At 36.2% G+C, this 26,285-nt stretch overlaps 1 protein-coding gene across 3 annotated transcripts in view; it reads right to left on the bottom strand.

The window, feature by feature from the left end:
• The window catches only part of LOC107092014 (A-kinase anchor protein 2-like), a 102,448-nt gene extending 85,780 nt beyond the window's left edge, over positions 1-16,668 (bottom strand). For all 3 annotated transcript variants that reach the window (XM_015386280.1, XM_015386281.1, XM_015386282.1), the window contains exons 1-2: positions 16,414-16,668; positions 7,287-7,338 (exon numbers count right to left, since the gene is read on the bottom strand). In XM_015386280.1, the coding sequence (XP_015241766.1) occupies positions 7,287-7,338; positions 16,414-16,457 (96 nt within the window). In that variant the 5' untranslated portion in view covers positions 16,458-16,668. The remainder of the gene's footprint in view (positions 1-7,286; positions 7,339-16,413) is intronic.
• Between the last annotated feature and the right edge of the window lie 9,617 nt (positions 16,669-26,285).

The following is a 26,285-nucleotide window of genomic DNA, read 5'->3' as shown; positions in this document are numbered from 1 at the left end:
TACTTAAAGCAGTCAGATTTGTTTCTACAGTATTCCATGCAATCCAATCATCCACCATAACCTGAAAATGAATGATAAGAAAAAGGAAACTAAAAAACATATCATTTGCTCACGTTACTGTGGTACTGCGACTGCACAACTACGGGCCCCGCAGGCATGGATTGACTGGGAATCTAATCCTGTTGTTCAGCCTCATTCATTACTAATACAGCTTAATCATCTCGTTATCTAAAGAAATCAATAACTGTTTTCTCGTGATAACGAGATAATTATGTGGTTATGTCGAGAAGACAAAAGAAAAAGAAAAAATCGAGTACGATCGCTCTTGGCTTCAGTACTCCTCAGATTAGACTGAGTTTGATTTTTATGCCCTACCTGAAAATTATTACAGAAAAATGATCCAGTATGTGGTTTTGGCTGCATTATACTGTGCAGCAAGCACAAAGAGGGTGGTTGGAGTTGGTTGGGAAGGTGAACAGATTGTAAAGGAAAAGCTGTTAGCTGCTGCAAAACATCTAGAACACAGCATTCAAACACAACAGAAACACTAGAGAGCCACAGACCAGACAAGGAGCCAAATCAGAATCTAGAGAAAGATCTGAAAATAGTTGTTCAGGAATTCTTTTTATCTACCTTTCTGATTAGTTGGGGCGTCATTTGCAAAATATTACAATTTCAGTTTCTTTTACCAGTAAACATGTGTAATAATGTGTCACTCTACCACTAACCATTCCTCTTTCCAATCATGTGCTTTTTATCTCTTGATCTGTTGCATAAAATACCTAGTTTGGCGGTAATATGATAAAATGTGAAATAAAATGGTTTATGTGGTTGAAATACCTTTGTAAGGCATTGTGCATTGTTCAGTCAAATAAGTGGAGATTCAATCTATCTACAAATTGTGAAGTGTAAACAAGAGCTAGCCACTTCTGTCTCATGCCTCTGTAAAACCCAGACTGAAAGTCAAATATGACACAGAGGTATGCAGCGAGTAAAATACGAACACACTCATGGATGACCAGTAGGTTCCAGGACAGCTGCTGCTAATTTTAGAGAACTTGTAACTCCTGCTGTGCCTGAGACCCCGTACTCCCCGACAAGACACGCCCCTGCTTCCTTTTTCTAAATGACTTTGCCACAAGCACAACCCTCTTCTACAAATCCAGCTAATAAAATAAGCTTCCATCCTTGGAATCCAGTTTGCTTTTTTGTTATATGATAATATGAACTCAACTCACAGCCTTAAAGTACTAATTCACTGTTTTAAGAATCTCAATTACATAATGAACTGAGTTTGTCTTATTGGCTCTCTGTGCTTACTCTATACAGGCAGTAAAACTAAGGAGCTGATCAAAATAATATTTCTATTAACAGAAACAAATGTAGCAATTGTCCTTAATAAACAAAAATGCTTTATTTGCATTCTAATAAGAATTATTCAGGGTGACAAAGGTTCTGGCATTAGCAAAACTATTAGGAAATCTACTGTTACTAGTATTACTTAATGGGGTCTATTTAAAAAAAAAAAAAACTGATTCTCTTTTCTCCGCTTCATTATTAGACTGGTAAGTTAACACGTTGGTCCTAGTATATAGACATATACCTTTTTTATTGTTTTGTTCTTATGTTTAATTGAAGCAAAATTCGGGTAGTTAAAGGTCTAGCGTCCCTAGTGGCCAAAAGTTACATGGTGTGTCTTAAGCTTAAAATGAAAATGTTACCCAGACATAGCATGCATGAGCAGTGGAGATTATTTTACTCCAAAGATCCAAATGGGTGTGTAGGCTACATGGATGCCAATCACCATGGCGATCGGCAATAACCACCACTCTTTTTTGGAATTAAATTTCTTCCGATTGGACTGAATCGGATTTGAATCCGTCTGACAGGTTTACATGAACATTTTTGATCTGATCAGTCCTTCAATCCAATTTTTGGTGTCCATGCAAATGTCATAAGGGCTAGACTTTATTTGATCTTGTTAATGAATTAAATGTAGTGGTATTTCAAAATGTCATATTGGTTATTTATTCTCTAGGTGAAAAGCTCTTATATTGTTTAAACACTTTACATTATTTCGTTGTTTATCTTTTAAATCTTCACTATTATGATATTCTTATATGTTTTTCTAAGGTCCAAATTTGTGTGACCATTTTTTTCTATAATCTTTTTGCTACTGTAAACACAAGAATTTCCCCATTGTGGGACAATAAAGGGAATTTGTATTCTATTCTTTTCTATTCTATTCTATTCTAAATCAAAGTTATCCTTGATTTAATGTGACTCAAAAAGGAGTTTTTGAATGTCAGATATAATCTAAATAATTTCCGTTGTCGTATGAATATACAGCACAAATAGATGCATCAGATGCCTCTAAGCAGTCCAACCCCCCCTCTTTACTCACTGAAGGTCATTACCCTGACCTGACTGCAAGCTGCAATCACAGATCTCAGTGTTTGTTGTGGTCTAGCTGCAGCAACTCTCCATCTTCCGGCCCCACTTACCACACAGCATTAAACTTGATTAAATGTATACAGAGATTTCCCAGTTTTCCAAAAAAAAAACTTCAGAGATCTATTACTCACTTATATGTCAATAACAATCATATGTAGCTTGGTGGTGTTTGTGAAAAAAAGTCCAAACACCAGTAGTCTTTTTGAGTCCTGGGGCATCAACATAGATAAAAAAAAAAAAAAAAAAAAAAAAACTCTTTTAAGTGCAAAGAGATTAGGATTTTAAAGAAATTCACTGCAAAAAAAATGTAACTACAACTTTGTGGCAAGTGTGTGCCAAACCTCATAGATGATGTGGATTATATCCCTCTTGCTTTCTTTTGGACTTGGACTTAGATAAATTGTGATCTTTGCCTGCTGTGTGTGTTTTAGGAGGCAAACTGAGAGTCCAGAGTGCTGAGGTCATATAGACAGAGGAGCAAGGGAATGGGTGCATGCAAACACACAGACGTTTGTATGTATGCTGTCATACCGCCCGTGTCCGGAAGGCTATATGGTTACAGTAATAGTTAATTAGAGTGAGGAGTTGCTCACCACTCATTGGCTGTTGCTGAAACCACATGCAAGGTTATTGGTAAATGTGCACCTATATGCGGATGTGCTTAAGGCTTTTTTGGCCAACTGTGACCAGACTGCTCGCCATATTGCTTCCAAAATTACACGGTAATAACAAACTAATTGCAGGTCTGAATTTAACAAGATGACATAAATACTGTTTCCTAATCTGAACAATTAGCATGCAAAGAAACTCATTCAAATAGCAGCTATGTCTTTAATCTTTAACAGACACATGAATTTGTTCTTTCATTTCGGATAACACTAATTTTGATTTTTGTGCTTGAAAAATAAAAAAATAAAATTTGATTTTATTGTAATGTGTAATGTAATTATCAGCTAACCACCCAATAAAATTGCCGCAGCAATTAACAAGCCTTTAGTCTATATTTGCAAATAAAATTTGAGAAATTGTTGGAGTCAAAAACTCAAAAACAACCTTTCTTCGATTACTTTATGCACCATGGACTAGCACACTGAAGGAAAAAACAAAAAACATCACTCTTTAGTGAGCAGCTGAGGGAAAAGAACTCAGTTTTATCTGTTTTGAGAATTTGTGTCAGCTACGTCTGCAGCTGTGAGAGAGAACAAAAGAGAAAGATGTTCAGCAAATAGCAGGAGGGCCGAGCAGAACACAGCAAAGCTTCTTTTACCTGGGTCCATCATGCAACAGGCTGGAATATGCAAATGTTGCTTCTCCTGTATTCAAAGTCAGCTAACCATGCACTAATTTTAATTAAAGATTCTTAAAGGTATAGTGGAGGATGTTCTTTTTCCATTTGGATCATCAAAATAAGTGGTCCTCAAAATTGTCAATCATTCGGGTGATATGTTTCTGCACACGTTCATGTATATATGTGTGATGAGCTAAGGTTTCACCCAGTCCTTGAAGCTCGCCTTTCTCACCACAGTTCTTTGAAGATAGCAGATGGTCATAGGAGAAAAAAGTGTTTATGAAGTTTATGAGAAGAAGAGAAAGGCTTCAGAAGAGAGGAACAAGACCCGAGTGTTTTTGGGAGATTCTTTCACGTGATGGAGCACACTGAAAACACAGGTCGGGCTTCCCACTGGTGCCTCGGTTGCAAAATTTCTACTCAACAGGTAAAGCTTGGCATGCTATTCGGAGAAATCCATTTCACATCATTGCTAGTAAAATGAGAAGAAATGGGCTCCTGCATGCTCTTGCACATGTTTAATTTACTGTACGTTCCCTCTCGGGAGCGGGTACAGGGTTGTGTATGCAGATTTTTTTTTAAGTGGAGAGGGCGTGTCTTTTAAAAAATTCAGGAAAATCCTTCACTACACCTTTAAGTCTTGTGAGCTGTCTAAGAATATTGTTAGTAGGTATTGACCCATGATGCTGCCAGGATAATTGAGTATAAGCAATGGATGTATGAATTAAAATGTTAATAAAATAAAAAAAATCATCCATAATGTTGTTATTGGTTGTTAGATAATAACAAATGTAGCACATGAAAGTCAATTTGTGTGCTAAGTGACTCAAAATTCTTATGTGAATAATGAAGAACAAATATATCGATTTTAAATAACTGAAAAGCAGACTTTAAATATATTGATATAACTACAATTAAAAGCCATGTGGGCCATGATTTATTCATGAATCAGACCAATCATTGCAGCAGGTATACATTAGATTTGTTTTGTGTCGGATAACTTATGTTATTTTTTTCTTTTGCATCCAATATGGTAGAAAATTTACTCTCAAAGTTTTGTCTTGGACTGCTATCATGTCGGAAGAGGGTTTCTAAACATTACATTTTTCTAAGCTTCCTATTCAGCTCAAGTTCTTCTAAAGTATTAATGAGGCCAGACATTGATGGTGATGACAAGGAAATCTCAGGGGAGTGATCAAATATTGATGAAATCCTTAGCTAGTCTGCTGCAGACAGGAGATACTGATGTACATTGTGTGTCTGTTTACAGGGTTTTATTATAGTCAGGCTGGAGGGGATGTTTAGAAACAAAGGATGCAGTTTCCCATCTGCTCAAACTTTTCTTCATAAGGCATCTACTATGAAACTCAAAGATGTAGCAGAGAAAATGACAGTTTTCCTGCATTTCAGGGAGGGCAAAGTAACAGCTGCCCCTCCTCTAACTATTGCTTTGCAGTGGATGAAATAAAGGTATCTGACCTTTCCCTTGCTTACAGTACTGGACAAAAAGCTGTCAGGAAACACTTCTCAATAGTCATATTCAGAAAACTATAAGAGCGTCACTTCTTATAGACCTAACACTGTTGGAAAATTACAGTCTGCCTATTCACACACACACACACACACACATTATATATATATATATATATATATACACAAATATTAGGGTCAGGACTTTTCTTTGGCTACTCTAACACTGAACTTTATTCACTTTGTAGCTGAGTTGAAGTCCCCTTAGTGTTGCTATGCATTTGAAAGATCGTTATTGTTATAACAATGTTGGTCCAGTTTTTCCATATATTGCTCCTCGTGATAGTATAGTTTTGAAACTGCACCAAAACAAGCCCACAGCATAATGCTGCCACTCTCACTTCACAGTTGAAATAGCGTCCTCAAACTTGAAAGATTCTCCCTTTTTTTAATGTAATGTTTTTTATTGTTATAAAACACTTCATTATTGATTTAATCAGATCCTATTTTATGTTTTCAAAAATAATAGCTTTTGCCCCTTGTCTGGGTTTTTAGATGGTAATCTAGGTTTTGATGCATAGCATATTGACTTTTTCTTCATGAGGGTGTCCTCAGCATTAGACCAGGATCTTTGCAAAGTCTTTGTTTTGGTGTTGATGTGTAAATTTTGTAGCAGCAGTAGAAATGATTTCTTGATTGTCCATTTTAAATAAAATCAAATCTATCATGTCCTGCATTTCTCATTTTAAATGTTTGTATAAATCTCAAGTGCAGTAGTATAAAGTTTACAGGAGTTTACACGCTCCCCCATGCCTAATCATATCATGGCCTGTCTTTGATTATATTACGTGATAATTATTTTCTTAACAAAGACCCGCCAACTCTGCAAGGACAAAACATGCTTGTTTTTCTTTGCTTCAGCGGTGAAAACCTTCCCTCTGCTCCTCTTTAGATGTTATGTGAAGGCTGGTATGGCTGCCATCTTTCAACGTGGCCAAAATAGTTTCTCCATCTGCAGCTCCAACAACTCACCCCCAACCCGTTCATCCACACACACACTTGTGTATTTGTGTGTAACGTCCTGTTGTGGGGGTGTATGGTGTGTGTGTGTGTGTGTGTACATGGTATGCTGTGGTTCCCAACTGGTGCCAAATTTAGTCGTGAGCAGTGAACTCTGTTGCAACTGTTGCTCCCGAGTCCTATTAGCACAAATCCAAACATTTCCACACTTTTCCATGCTAATAATGTCAGTAAGTATCCACATATGTCCCTGACAGACCACCTTTACAGTGGAAGCTGATGTAATGAGACCTTGAGTATCTGGGCCAATACAAAAACAAAAAATCTGTTTTTTTCCCCCTTCAACATCTGCATTGCTTAATTCTCTGTCCAAAAAGAGAGACATTGAAAAGGAAAGCTGGTAGAGAAGGAAGACAAGACAGGAATCTTAGAGAGGGAATTGAGAACATTACAACTGCTGCAAAAAGAAAGGACTTTGTTCAACGTGAGCAAAACGTGTAGGAGACCCTGACGTCATCTTGAAACTTTTCCAACTTGCATCACTTTTAATCTTTCGGTTCAAAATCTGTCCCGAGTGTAGGACAGTGACGCAGTTTTGCAGATTAAAATCACTGTCATTTAGAAAGTCAGAAATAAAAGTAAAACTCACTAAGTTAAAACAAGCATCAGTTAATTTTGTAGCCAGGTTTTCAAGTGATAAAGTTTCTAATTAAATGGTCTCAGACTCAATCAACAGCCAGTTTTACACATTCATAATAAGTTCAATTTTAGATGCTTGCTTGGTTTGTGCCATTCACTTTTTTGTCAGTGTTTGCACTCATGCATTAAAAATAAAGTTGTTTTATTCCTGTTATTTTGAAAGAGCATAACAGATACCTTAATATATTGAAATAGTGAAGCAAAAGAGACTGAAAGAGCTTCCTGAACTTTGAGATACTGTGACAACTTGGATGCTTAGATGGAGTGTCTGAAAGCCTTCAAGTCTATTTGGTTTTCACAGATACACACCATAAATGAGCAGATCTGAGAGAAAATTTAAAGTTGAAACACTTACCGCCAGGGCCTGCAGCCTCTCTTTGTGGAGCTGAGCCTCCTCACACGACATCCTGAGGGGGAAGCAGGGGAAAGGGAGGTAAAATAGGAACAAGAGGTGAGATTCTCAAAGAGCCTCTCAACTAGAAGATCGGAGACACAAAAGGGAGGGAAGCAGAGGAGTGAGGAAGGAGAGGTAGAGGGAAAGCAGGAGGAGGAGGAGGAGTATCCAGATGAGGTCCTTTCTCAGCGATAATCCAAGCAGAATGAAAGACCTCTCACTCAGTAGCCATGTGTCTCACACTCAGCCCACTGCCTGCATTCTCTGTCTCTATGTCCTTCTGTCTGTCACCCACTGTTTCTTTGACTCTGTGCGTCTCTCCTCCCATTTGTCCCCTGTCTTTCCTCCACCCCTTCCCTGCCTCCCCTCTTTAGGCATGAACTATGTGTGATTAAACAGCTGGGAGGAGCAGCTGAGAGAGGGATGGGACATGGCAGAAAAAAAAAGAGCAGGCTGAAAAAAAAAACGGGAATGGGGAGAGAATGAAAAAATTGCAGAAGTAAGGAAAACTCAAGGAGGCAAGTGATATTTTATATTAGAAAGGTGAAGGAAGGTGCTGAATAAAAGATGAAGAGGTGGGAGAAGAACTCCTATAGGACAAATATATGTCAGCTATGACAAAGGACTATTTTTGCCTCTGCTCTTATTGAAAAGCTCACTTGATTTGTGATTTTTTTTTTCTGCTACATTGTGTATAATACTGGAGCTTTTTCTGTTATCATAAACTCAATCTCTTTTGATGTCGGTAAAACAATATCCTGACTACCTTTGATAATAAACATCAAGATATGTTTTCAGTGTAAGCATGTTTTCAAAAAGTCTTTATCAGCAGAAAGATCAATGTAAAATTGAAAAGGTGCAAACATTTTATAAATAAATGTATAAATATATCTTTACAAGATTATACTCTAAAAAAACCCCAGCAATTTCAACACAAATAAATTGTTAAGATGCCAATTGATAGGAATAGCAAATAATCTGACCAACAACAAAAGTAAAAAACAGTATTAATACCTGATGCTGGTTTCAGGGGTGACTAATTATCCTATTGGATATTAATATGAACTTCCCTGGGAATTATAACATCAAACAATGCTTCTTTAAAAATCATTGGAAGCATGCAAACAAACAACACGCAAAAAGCTGTAGATGGAAACAAAGTTTGTGAAAACTGTTCACATCAGCTTGCATTCAATTTTTCTGCATTTCTAAATTTGAACTCTACTGGTTGACTTAAAATTCACATTTACCAGTCTTTTTTAATTGCCATACTTCAAACCCTCTCTTTATCTTATTGGACATTTCAGGTTTCATTCTTGGCTTTTTCTCTTCTGCACCTGTCTTCACATGTTCCTAAAGTTCTTCTAATCAGTATCTAAGTTTCCATGCCTCTTGTCTCATCTTTACCGCCATGTTTCTTTCCACACACAGCCATCCTTATAAGGAGAAACAGCAACTGTAGACATTGCTTACCCTTTTGGGAATTCAAAAGCATGTAAGACGCACACACATTGGAGAAGAACACATCAAAATTTAGCAGCAAACCACTTCCTCCAAGAGACCAGAGAATAAAACAAATGAGAGCAGATGATGGAAAACAATTAGCTGTATTTAGGTCCAGACTTCTATGTTCATAATTGCAGATTGAATAGAAAATGAGGCGTTGCAGAGAGAAGTCGTTGGTTCGAATCCTGGCATCGTCTTCTTTCTGCATGGATTTTGAATGTTTGCACTTACTAGGTACTTTTTTCTTAGGTAGAGAATCTAGTTCTTCTTGCAATTAAACATTTTTTAAACATGCATTATTAAGTTCTCCCTAACGTCTGCCAAACCACTGTATCTAGAAACCCCCTGGCAACCTCTCCTCTCTCCTTTAGCCCTTCATTTTGGGGTTAGTTACGCAGACTCGTCATCAATTGAGACAACAGCATCATTGTTCCTGAGCGTCGCCAAAACGAGGCGATGACCTCACTGCGCAGCCAGCCCATCACACCCCCTTCTCCCCCTCTGCCCGCCCAGCCAATCCCAGCCCAGAGCTAATGGCCTCCAGATGTGGAACTACAGGCAGGAAAACACACACATTAACTCACACAAACAGTGTGGACTAACAATATGCAAAGTGCTAGTAGGAGGCATTGGGGAATGAAAAAAGGCGGGCAATGAAAATCAGACAAAAAATTTAGTATTTGTGTGTTTTATTCCTGTTTCATTTTTCAAAGAAATCTGTTTTTATTTAATGCATTTGTTCTTTCTTATTTGTCCTGCTGGAAATGTGTTCATTGCATCGCAGTGTATGTATATGCACACTGCACTGTACCGCATGTGTTTGTGTTAATGTGGTAAAAATAACTCCTCCTGTCAAGCAGACCTAAATCTGTTCACATTTCAAGCTGAAAAGCCGGTATATTCTCAATGGAAATGAAAATAAAGCTCAGATGTATCAGTTATAAAACTATGAAAGTCTGTTGTGAAGATAAGGGGAGGTTGGGTTTGGTGAGTGTTAGTAATGTAGTAGTTAAAGGTTAAAGAGCACGTTTAACCTTTATGAAAAAAAAGAGAAAAGGAGGAGAATAAACCAACTCCAGCAGACATATTCCAGACTGCCAGACCTTGATCTCATTCATACTTTAAACATTAGTGATGGAGAGTGTACCATGTCTGGCTGTCTTTCACAACAAAAGGTTTTTGTTTGTTTATTTATTTTTCTTGTAAAAAAAAAAAAAAAAAAAGTTCTTCCTTTTTTTCAAACGAAATTTTCATCTTTTACATCTGTTGCTTTGACTAGGACCCAGAACACGAAGACTTACACTTTAGGCTTGACTTCTTTACATTATGTTTGAGACTATTTTTCAGAATAAAACAGGAAATAGTCTTTGAGATGCCCTGTCACATTTACCTGCATCACTATGGGCCCATTCACTGCTGCTACTGTACAGGGAGAAGTTACAGTGAGGAAAGACTCACCTTCTGTCAACACAGTTTACAGTTTGCTTTCAAAGACAGATTTTTAAGCTGAACGTCATGCTGTTGCAGCAGTCTGTTCCGGGAGCAGCATTAACTCATTAGTAGACTACTTAAGAAAAAAACAAAGCTTTGAGAGGAAATTTTGTTCCATGGGGTTCCTATAACTAGTTTGGTTTTTAAAACAGGTTGTGCGCCTGCATTATTCTCCACTCCATGTAACTACAAGATAATTTTTTAAAGCTGGTTCATCTTTTGAAGCAGCTTTAACGATTTTTCTTCATCTTCTTCTTCTTGTTCTAATCAATGCGCCACTTTATTCTCATGGTTGTTTTACACTGAACAAGCAGACATTCACACTAAAAACAAAATGCTCTGTGGTACGGAGAAACTGTGCAGAAACCTGCTGCCATAACCAGGGTCCTGCACAGGGTTCACAATGGCATGATCTCCTCCAGAAACTGGACTCTAGCACGGATAAAAAATGTTTAAAGATTTGGCGTAAAAGCAACTGAACTATTGTTGATGTAGATAAAAATGCTTGGTTACAAAGGCATAAAGGAATCAGCAAAAACAGGCCCCCTAGTTTTTAAATGGTTCATCTGGTGCTCCTTTTTGATGTTGAATCAAACGGACATTTAACCCAAAACTGTGGCTTAATTCTACCTGGAAAATGAATAAAAAGTTAACCTACACATACTGTGATACAAGTCCCACTAGTAGTACTAGTGCTACTTTTAACGGTACATATTCTTAAAAATATTCTGTAAAAGGATTTCAGGGAACTTGCATGTAAAAAAAAATATTCACATTTCTAGAAAACATTCTGTAAAGTAGATGAGTTGCATACAGATAAGGATCAGTTGTCTCTAGACATTCGACTTGTCACCACCTCAACACTTTCTGTTGGATCAAACAGTCTCTGAATGCATAATTCTCTCTCTGCTGTAACTGGCATCTTTCCCAATGGGTTTTTTTTACATGCATATGTTTTCATGACCTTGCATGTTCAATTTTAGGATTTTTACGATTGGTTGGTTCCTTTCCTTTAAACATGTGGGTGTTTCAGTCTGCACATGTGGTGTTGTTTAAAATGTTAACTGCTGTTATTTTCAGATTTTATTTTATATTTTCCTCCACTTATCTTCAACGGCAATGCTGTGAGATTTCATATGCATTATTTATCCTATTAGAACCCCTTTAATACATGCTTGTTTAATAAATAGCACTAGTGAATGGGTCTTCTGTGGTCTCTGCACTCCACTTTACCACACATTCTATCTCTTCTTCCTGCTGGATGAATTAAGGAGTGCTCTGCATTTGTGTGATTTAACAAGAGCATCTCAGAAACCAAGAGACGGTGTTAAGGAAAAATAGGATGGGCCCTGCCTGAGCCTCTTGTTCACAATTAGAACATTAACTATTGATGCAACAGTAAAGCATGTTGGTTTCATGCCTCAATGCACTTTTTTCTGCCTGCCTCATGGGTGTGGTTCTTCAAGAGTGTTCAAGAAAATCGCTCTGATCTGTCTCGGAAACGACTTACCAACATCTGATTGACAGTAAGCAGGAAAACATCTCAGTAAGTGTCACTCAAGGACAGTAACTGCTCGGTTTCTGCTATCACACAGAATTTTAAAAAAGCTTTAAAAAACATTTAAAGCCAAGTCAGAAACTATATAAAGTTAGCATAAACCATTTGCCTTAATAAAAATCATCATAGCACTAGGTTACGATGACATTCCTTGAAACTGTGAATATCCAAATGACAAAACAAATCAGGATAGAAAATGAAATAAAATTTATATGAAATGATATTTGCAGAGTGTATCATAGAGTGAAAAAAACATTTTAATGCTGAGTTTGTCTGATGATGTCAAAAGTGTGTTTAGCTTTCAGAATAGAGTAGAATAGAATTCAACTTTATCGTCATTACATTGTCACAAGTACAAAGCAAATAAATTAACTCTCTGCATTTAATCCATCCCTTTGGGGAGCAGTGGGCTGCCATTGTGCGATGCCCAGAGAGCAGTGTGGGTTAAAGGTCTTTGCTCAGGGACCCAGAATGGCAGTCTGTGGGAGTGGGGCTTAAACTCAGTACCTCTGGAGCCCAAGCACAATGCCCTAACCGCTAGGCCACCACTCCCCTAAACAATATGACTAAGAATTAATATATTTACTACTTTTCTTCTTGGCTTGCTATGTCCCTCCATGGAGTAGCAGCAGTTTATCAGGTGAATTTAAGTCATCATCTGATTCACTTATCATATAAATGATAGAAGTGAAAAAAAATCACTACAACTCTAACTTAAATGATATAAAAAAATCAAAATAAATACAAAAACAAGGTAGAATATCATCGGCTTGGTCTCTAAACAACAAACAAATCTAATCTGCATATATTACCTTGTTAATCGTGAGATCAGGTTCTAAAAGCAAGTTTTAAGTAGTGTGGAAGATATTCACCTAAAGAAGATCTGGTCTGGTGACTAAGTTAGAACGACTAGTGGTAGTGAGATGCTTTTAAAATTAAGTCAGATGAAAAAGAGATGTGAGAAACTATTTAAAAGGAAACTGTAACACACAATAAAGAACATTCTGATTGTTGCATTTCTATCTTTGAATTGGAGGCTGCATTACTTTTGCAATGCAAAAGTAGATGTTTTCTATAAGATATAGATAGACAGATTTTATTTGTCATTTTGTTTATACAAGTGTAAAACAAAAAGAATTTACGTTTGGAACAGCTCACTGGTCAATTTCATTTTTTTAAAAGTGCAGCCTTGAAAAATAGTAAAAATGACTGTAGATTTACAGTTCTAACATTTCTTTTTGAGTATGAGTATGAGTGCTACCCTTCAAATGCAAAATTATAAAGGGATTATAAAGGTTAAAAAAAAGTGTAATTTTTTCCATCATAGCTGTTTTAAAAAGGCAGAAATGTTTTTTTTTTTAACAGATTTTACTATAGCTAACCCTTAGAATGACCGGCTGTCAGAACTAATCTGTTTCTTTAGACTGAAATCTTTAAGGTCAGTGAATTATCTTCGGCAGGGAAGTTATTATTTTCTTTATAAGCTCTCTACAGAATATTTGATGGTTCTAAAATGCTTAATCCTCACTTAGAATATCTGGAAAAAAGACAAAGAAACATCTAGAATTTCCATATAAATTTAAGTCCTAACATAACATCTCTATATATATGTCAGCTATATCTACAATATAATCAAGTATACTTAAGGTGCATTTTTTTATCTTCAGCAACACAATTTCAGAAATCTCTTTTTTCCTATTCACATAGATCTTTGTGTCTTCTTCATGTTTTTATTGTAAAAAAAAAAAAAAAAGAGGAAATACCTCATTATCCTAGCAATAATAATTAATGAATATTTTAGAAACAAAATTTAAAACAAAACATTTAAAGGCTTAAAAAATATTTTTACTGATACATCATGTCTGATTTCATCTTCCCCACCATACGACCTTTCTATGTTGTCATTTCAAACGTTAAACTCATATCTAATCAAAGAAGAGTTTGTTCAGGAGTTCAATTGTCTCTTTTAAGGAAGGTTAAGCTTCTGTGCAGCTCAGCTTGACTTCTTTGTACATTTGCATTTGTTCACATACAGTTTGGTATTAATCTGGTTACTCCAGGGCAGCTGTTAAAAACAGCTCAACGTTTGCATCAGAATACAGAACAGTACAGTCTCTCAGCTTTGAATGTTAAACTCCCACTCTCTTTGTCTTAATACAGTACTGCTATCATTACTTTACTTCAAGCCAATTCACAAGCTGGTGGCGGGCGGCTCAGCCAGTATGAGTGGGAAACATATTGACAACTGGAGGAGTGTTTTTTTTTCTTTATCTGGAGGATGAACAGCAGATGAGGTCAGCTGCTGATTGATTTCTAAAGCTTTCCCTTTTTTCTCTGGGTATGTCTCTTGTTGTGCAAACATAGTAGCAATGACCTGCTCTTTGTATTAATGATTAAACTTTGACAGAACATAGTTACTGTTTTCCCATCCTTGACGGTTTGCATTTATCTTCCAAAGAATTAACTCAAACTCTTGTTCTGCCTGTATATACTGACTCATTCAGCAATTTGCAGAAATATTAATATGCATTAAAGTTCTGCGCTTTGCCACTTTACAACCATAGAATGTAATTATTTTGAAGAGATTTGTGACAGAAAACTATTAAAATTATACAAAGGCTAAAACACATCCATATTTTTACCATGCATTTGTGTTTTTCTTCTTTAATCTGATACCCCTAAATACAGTCCACTATCACCAACAGCCTTAAGCAATCTCCTGATTAGCAAATAGACTACAGGTATGTGTGGCACAAAGTTATTACTGCACATCCCCGTGAACTCACCATCCACTGGGAAACATTTGAGACTGGGTTGAAAGTTCACCACAACATTTTGAGCATACTGCTACAATGGAATGATTCAGACTGAATTATTATGTGTAAGAAGGACCCACTCAAAGTCAACATCTTAGAATCTAAATCCTTCCCATTATTTTAGTCTTATTATATTTTGGTACAAATCTTTGGTTGCATTAAATGTTGTTTTATTTCTCAGTTCATCTACATTTTTTTTTTTCAGAAATAGATTATTTTCTCATATTGAAAACACTAGAAGACACTTTACACTAGAACCATATTGAAAAAGTCACACATTTATGTTCATAAACCAAATTAAAGATGGATGAATAAAAGGGCTGAAATGCATTCCCCTGAGGAAGATTAAAAGGGGAGAGAGCTGGAATTAAACCTGCAACTTTCTCATTGGGAGACAACTCCATACTGAGCCACAGTTGCCCTTAGCAAGGCATCTTATGTTTCACTCCAGGGGGTTTATGAATTTAATTACATTTAAGAAAAAGAACAAATATTTGGGGAAGATGAATTATTGGAGGAGAGTGGAGGCCGCTTTTGTATGTTTTATGAATTACCCATAATAGATTTTTTGTGGGGGCTGCATGCTGGTGCAGCAAGAAGGTTTTGGGTTTGATTTCTGGTCTTGGAACTTACTGCATTGAGTTTGTATATTTCCCAGTGCATTTGCATCCTTGTTAGGTTAATATGCATCTCTAAATTGTCTTAAGGTGTGTGTGTGGTTGTGTCTCTCTGTGTTGTCCTGAAACAGACCAGAAACCTGTCAAGGGTGTTCCCCACGTTTAGCCTATAGAGTAGTGGGAGAAGATGGGCATTCCTTTTTTTAATAAAACCCCTGCTCTTTCTTTTTTTTTTCCTAAACAATGTTTCAGACAGCTTTTTCATTTAAAGCTCATAAATTGTAGCTTGACCAGAGGAACTTACTGTTTAAATTTAAAAACAAATTCACACTTTGTCCGTTATATGAACTTTTTTCAAATGAAGTCCCCTATTATGCAAAAAGATAGATATTTAAATTGTTTTAACAGAAAGCTGTTCTTTTTTTGTTTTAGAGATACTTAAATTATGAGTAATTTGTTTGTACTTTAAAATTCCTGGAAGGTGTAAAATGCTGTAATAAAAGTTTGATAAGTTGCTTTTTTTTGGACCTAAAGGAATATATATATACATATGTTATAATATACAATAATATAGTATATTACATTATATTATATTGTCAAATCTCACACGATTGGAAAGGAGGGAAAAGGTGAAATGCAGCATGGCGGACTGTGCTGACACAGAAACGAAGGACCCAGTCTGCAGTCTCCCCATTGGCCATGCTAAAACATACCATGTCCAGCACCTGCAGTATAGCTGTATGCAAACATATGCACTAGAAAAGAACCAAATGAATGAATAAGCAGGTCCTACTATGGAGAGAGCGAGTAATGCATGAAGAAATAATAAATCCAGAGTGTGGCCTGATATGGTCTGTGAGCAGAGAGGTGTGCGTGTTGGGGGGGGATGAAGAAAATCAAGGGATGCAGTGAGGAGAGGGAGGAGTGTACAGGGTGTACCGCGTGTCCCTGCTCCAGTCATGACTGAGCTGCAGCCTCACCATGACGGAGCTCCCGTTCCCATGACAACCTAGCCTGTCAGATGGAGGGATGCAGGCAGGGAGAGGAGTGATGGCAGGGAGCAGACAGAGATGTAAAGATAAAGAAGAACATCTACTCACGGGGCTTTGGCACTGCCGTTCCTTTGCAAAGGTGCGTCTGACATGTCTGCAGCAACCCGCCTCCCTCGGCCGTCTTCCCTTTCTGCTTGTCCTCCTCTTGCACTTCTGTCCCCTGGTGTCCTTTTGACAGAGTCGTGTCTTTCTCTGCCTTCTTTCCTCCTCTCCTTCTCCTCCCTTTCCACCTCCTTATCTCCTCCTCCTTCCTCTTCTTTCCTCCTGCCTTTTCGGTGTGCTGTAGTTATGGATATGACAGAGCAGCTGCTGCTGCGCCTGCATCGCCCCTCTCCACTAGCAGGGAGGAATGGCCAAGAGCATGTTAGTGTGTGTGTGTTTGCACATGTGTGTGTGTGTGTGTGTGAGAGAGAGAGGGAAATAGAGGAAAGGAAACATGAAATAAAAAATATATAACTTTAGCTGGAAAAAGAAATAGAAAAAGCCAGAGGAAAAAGTAAATGCATAAAAAAAAGAGGGAATAGGAAAGGGTGGAAAGAATCAGAAAATGTCCAAAATGCAGCAGAGATCCACAAGGAAAGGCAGGCTTTAGGGAGTTGCTTCATAATAAAAGGAGTAACCAACCTGCCTACTCCAGATCAACCTTTCCCCTCTGAGAGGAAGGAGAGTTTTTTTTTAAAGAGCAAGTGAGGATAAATGGTCTTTTAATGGGAAAAATGAAAATGATGAAACCCAAAAGGTGGTCTTCAAATCAAAAAGCAGGATGACATAGATACTACTGGGTTCTCTGAAAAGATACACAAACATCCACTTTTGAGTTTAAATGGCAGTTTATTTCCTCATAGTGGTACAGTTACTTTTTAGGTAAGTTAGGGCTACCAAAAAAATGGTTATCTTTCCATTACCAGAATTATGAGCAAGATATTTTAAAAACAATTTTCATAATTCCATTGTCAAGTTCATTAGTCAACATACCGTACTGTTATTCTGCCTTTACACGATATGGGTAAACACCAGTAAGGTTGATGTGATTTCAGTACCAAATTTGCAAAGATAGCAGAAAGAAAAATAATGGCTTTAAAATGTTTGATTTACTCTTGGCATCATTTCCAGATAAGGTGCTGCGTTAATTTGTTCAGTTATGTGCAAGAACTGTATAAATGCCATTGCAACATGCCATTCAGGAAGGAGACAAGTTTTGTGTCTAAATAACAAAATATTTTTTATGTGCTATATGTTTCATGCCCAGAAAAAAGCAATAGACACTGTTAAGATGCCTAAAACTGGGACTTCACTATTCATAGTGAAAGAAGTCTGGTACTGACTGGAGAAGGAAAAAAAAAATATGACTCCAAAAATAACATAAATCTGTCTCTAAATTTAACAAATGAAAGACCTTGATTTTACATTTTTTTGGACATACCCCCTGGTCTTATAAAATCCAATGTGAATAAATGTATTTAAACTTGTATATGTTACAAATGTCAAAAATCATTATCTAATTAATATTTAATATTTATGTCCTCAAGCAATTGTAAGTACAAAATCTCAGCACACCTAAAGGACAGGTGTGAAGGAAGAGGCCTTAGCCCAAGACGTGTCCCCAGATTTCCCAAAAGGTTAAAGCACACTGTAGCATTCTTTGTCAAAAACATATGAAAGTTAGCACTAATTCATCCATTTTCCATCATACTTATCCCAAGTGGGGTCATGTGGGGTGCTGGTGCCTATCTTCAGCTGTCTTTGGGCAAGAGGCAGGGCACACCCTGGACAGGTTACCAGTCCATTGCAGGGCAACACAGAGACAAACAACAACCATTCATGCACACACACCTAATGAGTATTTAGAGAAGCCAATTAACCTAACAGTCATGTTGGAGTACCTGGAGAGAACCAACACATGCTCAAGGAGAACATGCAAACTCCATGCAGAAAGTCCCCTGGACCGGGAATCGAACCCAGAACCTTCTTGCTAAAAGACAGTACTGCCATCCACTGCTCCACTTAGCAGTCTGATTTAATATCGGACAGTGAGGACAAAAAATAAAGATTATGACCTTGGTGTTAGCTTTAATATAAATTTTTAGACATAAAACACAAAAAGACAAGATTAAAGAAAAAAATGAGATGATGATAGAAATCTTTGATGGTAACAGAGTAGAACTGTTGCTCACTCGGTTAGCTTGGTGGTCATCTAACTTAATCTAACTTTATTCTTTACTAGCAACTGACAACTCCTTTGTGTGCTGTTACCAGCAGCCCTTTCTTTTCCATGCCACGTTTTATAAATATGATGACAGGAGTTACAAAAGCATAATGATGCCCTTAGGCACCAATTGTTGGTGCTTTTTGTGACTGAATAAAATTTGCATTATTTTTTAGTGTAAAGAATAAAAGGGGCTTTATCAAATTCATTTAAGTATTTAAAGCTAAAGTCTGTAAGCTGTTATTATTTTACCATAGTTCCTCTCCTGACCTCTACAGTAACCAAATCAGAGATCTTAACCAATACATTTGTGTGTCTTTTTGCCCCCCTTTCTCTTCTTAAGGACCTTAAAGCCATTCCTCTTATATACACACACGTGCAAAATGTGTAAATATTATATACATCATATTTCTTTTAATAGAAACGTAAGTTGATGTAAAACAAGGATGAATACTTTTGCCTAGATTTCATTTTGTATAAAATGACCCCCATTTCATCCCTGTCTCTATTTTACCAGTTAGCATGGTATTCAAGCTAGAGACTGACTTTACATGTAGTGTTTACTGCAGGTCTTATTTCTGTGCTAGCATCTTAAATGCAGAATATTACAATTATCATTAGTATTATTAGTGTTGTTACAAAAATGGCCTCTGTTATATCTAATCAAAATCCAAATAATAATATTAATTTTTTAGGGCAACTTTGCCCTTTTGAGGCAACTTTTAGTCAACTCTTAGTCAGTTGCAAGTCCTTGAAAATGCTTTAATGACATCTCCAAAGGAAATTCTACTAGAAAATTGTAAAGAACTTCTAGAAACTTTTGTACAAAGACTTGTTAAATTTTTGCACTTTCTTTGAGAAATAGAACATAGTTGAGCAATGAAATACTTTTGTCCTTATTTGTCTCTTCATTGAGCCAAACCCCTTCCATGCACAATGGCATGTATATGGGTTAATTGACATCTCCCTCCAGATAAAATATGGAGGACAATTCAAAGTTATAAGCTCAGATTTCTCTCGCTGTAAAGGTCAGGGGAAGGATTGCCCTAAAATATTAATACTAATACCTAATTAATCATATTTCATCATGAAATATAGTTCGACAGTCACACACAATCATTTTATATTTTTTGTTAAAAAATAAAACTCACAAACGAGAGCTTCGGGAAGTAGAAACAAGTCCCACCACAAGTTCATCCAGTTGTTTCCTGAAGGATAAGACCTTTAAACAATACAGTTATTATAGATTATCAGGCAGTGCTGACCACTTCTGCCTCATACGTAGGTCACATCTGCCTTATTTACTGAAACCTTTTTAAAAATGACAGCTACAGGCATGGGCTTACTTTTACCCTTCTTGCAACAAGAAAAAGGATCCCAGTAAGAAGTTAAAAAAAACCCACTTTTAATATAGACATTAGAAGCATGTGCTATTCTTCCTAGAAAAAGAGCTCTCAGGAGGGGTAAAGAACCCACACCTCCAAGTTGCACATAACTTATTTGCTGGGGGTCAAAAAGATGTTGCAAGCAAATTTTAAAGGTGCAGACACTTTATTTATGATGGAGTTGGACTGATTATGAGGAAACCATCAGCAAAAACAAACAAAAAAACAGGGATAATCTAAATCGTGTAATAGGAGGACGGTAAGAAATAAAGAACCTTTCGTTTCTAAAATTGTGTGACGTGTCAATCTGGTGTACAAGGCTCTAATTAGTAACAGTTTAAGCTGTCCCAAAGTAGAAAATGTCAGTAAAGATCAACTAGCAGCACAAAATAGAGAAACCTGAACTGAAAAGCCTGCAGGTCTTTGTATTGTGTAATAACCATAGTTTGAATAGTTAACTTTATCAAGGTTTACAGAGAATGTGTAGAAAGTGAGCTCTTATGAGCACTTATTACCATCTCTATCCTCAGAATGTTGTGCTATGACATTTTCATTGGAGTCCAGGCTCTGTTGATGCAAGCATTATACGCTGTGTTGTTATAACATCCCAAGTCTTTTAAAATGGGGCTTTAGTTAAGGCAAAAGATTGCAGTATAAAATAGGCCAAAGGCTTGAGGCATGTTATCTATTTCCTTGGGTAAATTCCAGCAAGACCCCAGTCCCCACTGAAAGTGAGACCTACTGAAAGCTGTTTAGTCTGAGGGATCTGGCTGGAGAGAGTTGTCCAAACAAGAAGCTCAGCACTGTTTTTATGAGGTAAAATAATACTATTTCTAACCTGCTGGCAGAGTGCTGATCTGCAGGTATTGGAAGGTAGATGCAAAGCTGAAGACCATCTGCCTGTTTATCATGACTTCCTGCCCTACTCTTTTTCTACCGGTTTAGCTTCTTGTCTCTATTGATCTTCTGCCAGAGTCACCTTCCCACTTTTTTTTCCTTCTACATACTTTACACACAGCACAAAATTGCATAAATGAATTTAAGTTAATTTTCATAGTTATATTATTGAACATTTTCCACAAGTATTACCTAAAGTACAAGCATAAATAAATTCACTTCATAATTGGATTCAAATATTATTTAAAATGCACTCAAACTTAATATTACAGTGTCGATATTAAAATGTTTACTTTTAAAATATGCTTTCAGTGACAATTTTAACAATTTTAAAATATATCAAAAATATGTGTAAAAACATATTTCAAGTAAGTACACTTTAGAAATTACACGTACATTTCACTTAAAGTATACTTTTTTAATAATATATTTCTATAAAGTGTATCATGAGGAATTATTTTAAAGTGTGTTAAAAGTGTTAGCATTAAAGTGTGATGTTAGCATACTTTTTATATATTTACAAAAAGTGTAATTAGTGTAAGTACATTTTCAGTATACTATTTGAAATATGAATATACTTTGAATACAATAAAGTAATTTTTTTTTTTTTTTTTTTACTAGGGAGTTTAATTCAACTTTCCAGGGGGTCATGTCTCATGAAACTCACAAGATGCTTCACATTGCTCACTGTCTCAAATTGATGTTTACACATTTAACAAGTTCTCCTAAACTGTGTGTGGCCTCTTGACTATTTCAGTTTCCCTTCTTGACAGTGAGTCCATGTTGGGCCCTTGGTTATCATGTTGCCTGGTATGCCAGCTATTCAGAGGCTGGTCGGCAGGTTTTGGATGTGACCTTAAATGGGCATCACACATGCACATTCTACCCTCCACATACCCTCTGTCACAAGCATACTTATTCTGACTATGCAGGTTTTGTGTTACAAGACCGCCAGAAGCTGATTACTCATTTCTAGCGTATGATGAAACCCTGGTGAACTGCAATTCAATACACTATTAACTTAACACACAAAAACTTTCCAGCATGAGAGAGATTTATTTTGCTTCGAGGGAAGAATTAATCACCAACATTGAGTCACTCAATTATATATTTTTAAATTTAATATGAAAAAATAGACTTAATTTACGTTTGACATTGTTTTAACTTGAGAGTCGTCAGAGACATGGCCAAAACATTTTTATAACGGTGACCAGGCAATAACCAATGTAAACTGAGGGGTGGCTGAAAGTGGATCGGCGCCAGAACCTCAGGGTCAATCTTTTCTGTTCCAACAGGAAAATTAATCAGCGAAACATCCATATTTTCTAAATAAAGACTAACTATACTTTCCTACAGCCTTTTGCTAATGAAAAAATGTAAACATTCGTGCTTTCTAGAGAAAAGATATAGTGGATAAAAGTCTTTCAGGTCTGAGTTCTGGGGCAAACATCTTTTCTATCGTCATTACTTACCTACTTTTATCAATAATCACTCTGCATGAAATTGATATTTACAAGTACTAATATCTACATAAATTGAATTATTTAATAAATTTTTATTAAAATAGTTATTTATCTATGATTTAACTGAAGACTTCTAGATGACATGCAGAGACAAATCATTTTCTCTTTACCCGATAAAACACAAAATCTAGTTCTGAAAAATGGATAAATTCCATACGTATCGTCTTTAATGTTAGTATATTGATGTGCATAAATAACCATCATGTTTTTGTTGTCAAGTTATTGCTAACATATAAAAAATTAAACTGTTTTGAATATTTCACTTTAGGGTATTGCTGCTGCCACCATCTGTATTAGTGGGGAAAAAATGGTGGGGTGGCCGCAGGGGTGGCAAATGATTGGCTAAGGGTGGCCGCCTCTGGCCTCCCATCTAGTTCCGCCCCTGGAAAAATAAGCAATTTACTTGACTTTGCTATTGATTATTTCAGAAGTTTTGAGAAATTCAAAGGACTCTTAAACTTTGCCGTACGAAAACTGAAAAACAAATTTCCCATCTTTATTGTTATTTTAGAGCTTGGTGTGCAAATGAAGTTTAGTTTGCTGATCCTAAAAATATGAAATGGTTTTCCATGGTTTCCTCAGCAGGAAAATTATCCAAACACATGGCCAAATTCAACGGAAAGATCCACCAGACACAAATCAACACTGTTCTAAAATTTTCAAAATGAAAACAAAAATAAGCCTGTGATGAAAACAGAAAAGAGTTGAAGAAAAGACTCAGAACCCCAAACTATATACATTTGTGAAAACAGGAGCAGTCAAAGAGCTCTGTATGTTGATGTGTAATCTCATAGCAGAAAGGTCGGCACTCTCTTCTTTGCAAAGTGCAAAAAAATATATCTTTGAATGTGAAATGACGTTACTGTACCTTATAAAAGATTTTATTCAGATTTATTTTAAGGGATGTTAACACATCTTCATCAGGTATAACTGAATAAACAATATATGCTTATCTGGGTGGCTTCCAATGTTGCTCAATTATTGTTTTAAAAAGAAATTCAAAAGTTATTTTATCTATGAGAAAACATTTGGAAAGAGTAAAAAAAAAAAGTTGAAACATTTATTTGATTTTTAATATCTCCCTGCAGCCTAAAAAAGCATTTAAAATACTCAAGGAATCTGTGTTGAAGGTAGAATGTTAAAAGGAAAAAGGTTTTAAGCACATAAGAAAAAGCCTGCGTTGTGTGATTTGTTCTGCTCCTTCTGCTCTAACACTTCACTGACAGTATGGAGCTTTGCTCAGAGTTCAGATAAAGAGACATGACAACTATCTGGCAGAAGGCGACAAACCTGGCAGAGAAACCTGCCTGACAGAAATGATGAATGAGGTGTCAAACATACAAGCTTAATAAAGAGGTATCATCTGTCTGGGTATGTACAGTTAGGTAGTATGAGAACATTAGAACAACAGTGTTTTAAAATGTGCTGACAGTGTAATTCAGTGTGGAGGGATGCGATTTTGGGCTGTGCGGTTTAATTTAGCCGACTTCTGCCATCTTGTGGGCATTTAGAGTCAGTAAAGTGTCATCCAATTCTAACACCGCTGTGTCAACATTAAGATATTGCTGCATCATGTATTTATAAATAGAAGCAATACAGCCATCAGCACGTAGGCAACATCTATGTGCTGTGTGCCATGACACCTTTGAGACATAATATTGGAAGAGATGTTGAAATGAAATGCTCTGTGGAGCATCGTGACTGGAAAAGAAAAGAGGCGGTTTAGGAAGGTGTGTGGATGGATAATAAATATGTAGGTAATATGTGTCTGAATCTTTGCAGGGTTCATTTTTTAATTCTAATTATGTCTTAGATTTTTTTTAATTGCTCTGTTTCATAGTTATTCTACAGCCATTTTTGCTTGTGAATAAGATGAATAATAATAAAAAAAGATTCCATTCGGTTGGTATTGTATGCTATGTGTCTATAATCTGTAATTACATTTGCAATGAGAGCGGGCATCCAGTAGAGGTCCCTGCTTGTTAGATTTTAAGATGAAACTATGTTCAAAGTGACATTTTAAGCTTTGAAGTGGAGATAAAAGTGTAGGTGTTAAACCTATATTTATGGAAATTTGCAAGCTCTCCTGGTTTGAAATGTCAGACATAATTATTCCAATTATTAGGGTTCCTGCACTTTTTCAAACGGAATTTAACAGCATTTAACTTCAACTGGAGGGACGATTCAGACTACTACACCAACCATTTATTTTAACATATTAAACTTACATCTATTTGCTAATTGCCCAAACAGCTGAACTGTCATTTCATGTGTCAGATTTTTTCACAATATTCAAGAAGTCTTTTATGTTTTTATTTCTTGTAATGGTTTTATGTTGTTTCACTGCCCTTTGGTCCTTTGAGAAACTTTAAAGTGGGATTAGAATTGGATTAAAGCGCTCTTCAAATTAAATTGATGATGATGAATTCATAGTCTTAAACCTAAAAAAAAAATGACTTTCACCTCAAATCCATGTTTTTGCTAATACACTTAGAAGACAGTCTTGAACACTACCTGCTGAGGAAGGGGCGGAGCAAAAGCAAAAGTTCTGCAGGATTTATATGCCAAGGAGCAACGATGCTTACCTCCTTTTACTACTTTTCTTCTTCCATCTTCCATTCATTTGCTTTGACTGCACAGTGTTGAAACAGAATTTCCAGAACACATTCACACAAACTGAAGCACACAAGGTGACCAAACAGAAATACCTCTTTTTGGCTTTTGGATTTGATTAGAGTTTCACCATCTATTTACCAGCTCCATTTAAGCATTAGACTTTTAAAGACATTTTTTAAATAAATAAAAAAAAAAAAAACAATTAAAGTTGAAACATTTGGATGTTCTTCAATACAGAGCAGCCATCTTTGTGTTACTTTGTGAAATAAATCTATTTTTAATCATTATATGCAAACATCACAGTAAACTGCAGTTCAGCATTTTGTAATACAGAAATATTACAGGACATAACGTACTGTACGTAACACACTTTTAGGTTCTATAATAGTGTTTGTTTAGTGGAGAGGTTATGGTCCTTTTTAAAAGTCCCTGCACTACTAAAGCAGTTTAAGATGGGTTAAAGGCACAAATTTACAATTTTTACAATTAACATTTCCTACTACGATCTGCATCCAACCAAACTGGAGTTAGAAAAAAAATGTAGCCAAGTTAAACGACAAACTTCAGAAATTTAGCTTTTGTATTTTAGTTTAATTCAGTATCTGAGGTCAAACACAGACAAAACATACTGTTACCATAAAATTTTCATTAGGCCGAAAAAAAAATAAAAAAATACAACTGCATGACCCACTTCAGCTGTGGAAATAAGTTTGTTTACCAGAGTAGTGATGAACTATTCATGTACATCCTAGCTTAGAGAATAAAGGATGCTGACATCCTTCCTGTTGGAAAATAACTGATTAAAAGACATAAAATATTCAACAAAAACATTAGAATTTGTTTCAGTGCAGGTAAACAAACACAAGCAGGTTATTTGTAATTAGGGCAATTCATTTTAATTTGGTCCCCTTTTAAAATAATATAATATGAAGTTGGGAGCTCTTTCATGATCCATAACTTGTTAATAAATCAGGTTGGTAAATGTAAATAAGCATTTCTGGAAAGCCTAAACACAGCTATATACATTTTCTATATGTGTTTGGATTTTGTGGTTGTGGAGTTGGACCCAGCAAACCAGGAGCATCACATGAAGATAATAAACTTTTCTGAAGAAAGGAAGAAAAACATATGACAGCACAAGGAAAAGATGACAAAAAAATATAACCAAGTCTCAAGCAGTAGAGACATAAAAACTCTGTATGTCATTGTCCTTTTATATAAAAAAATCTAGCTGAAAGCTATGGGAACTTGTGAGTAAATGTTCATAGAGACAAACAGAGAATCAGGTGAGTC

The sequence above is a fragment of the Cyprinodon variegatus genome, unplaced genomic scaffold, assembly GCF_000732505.1.
Source record: "Cyprinodon variegatus isolate N-32 unplaced genomic scaffold, C_variegatus-1.0 Scaffold362, whole genome shotgun sequence".
Taxonomy (NCBI): domain Eukaryota; kingdom Metazoa; phylum Chordata; class Actinopteri; order Cyprinodontiformes; family Cyprinodontidae; genus Cyprinodon; species Cyprinodon variegatus.
The sequence above is the reverse complement of the archived record's forward strand: the minus strand, read 5'-3'. Positions and strand labels throughout refer to the sequence as shown.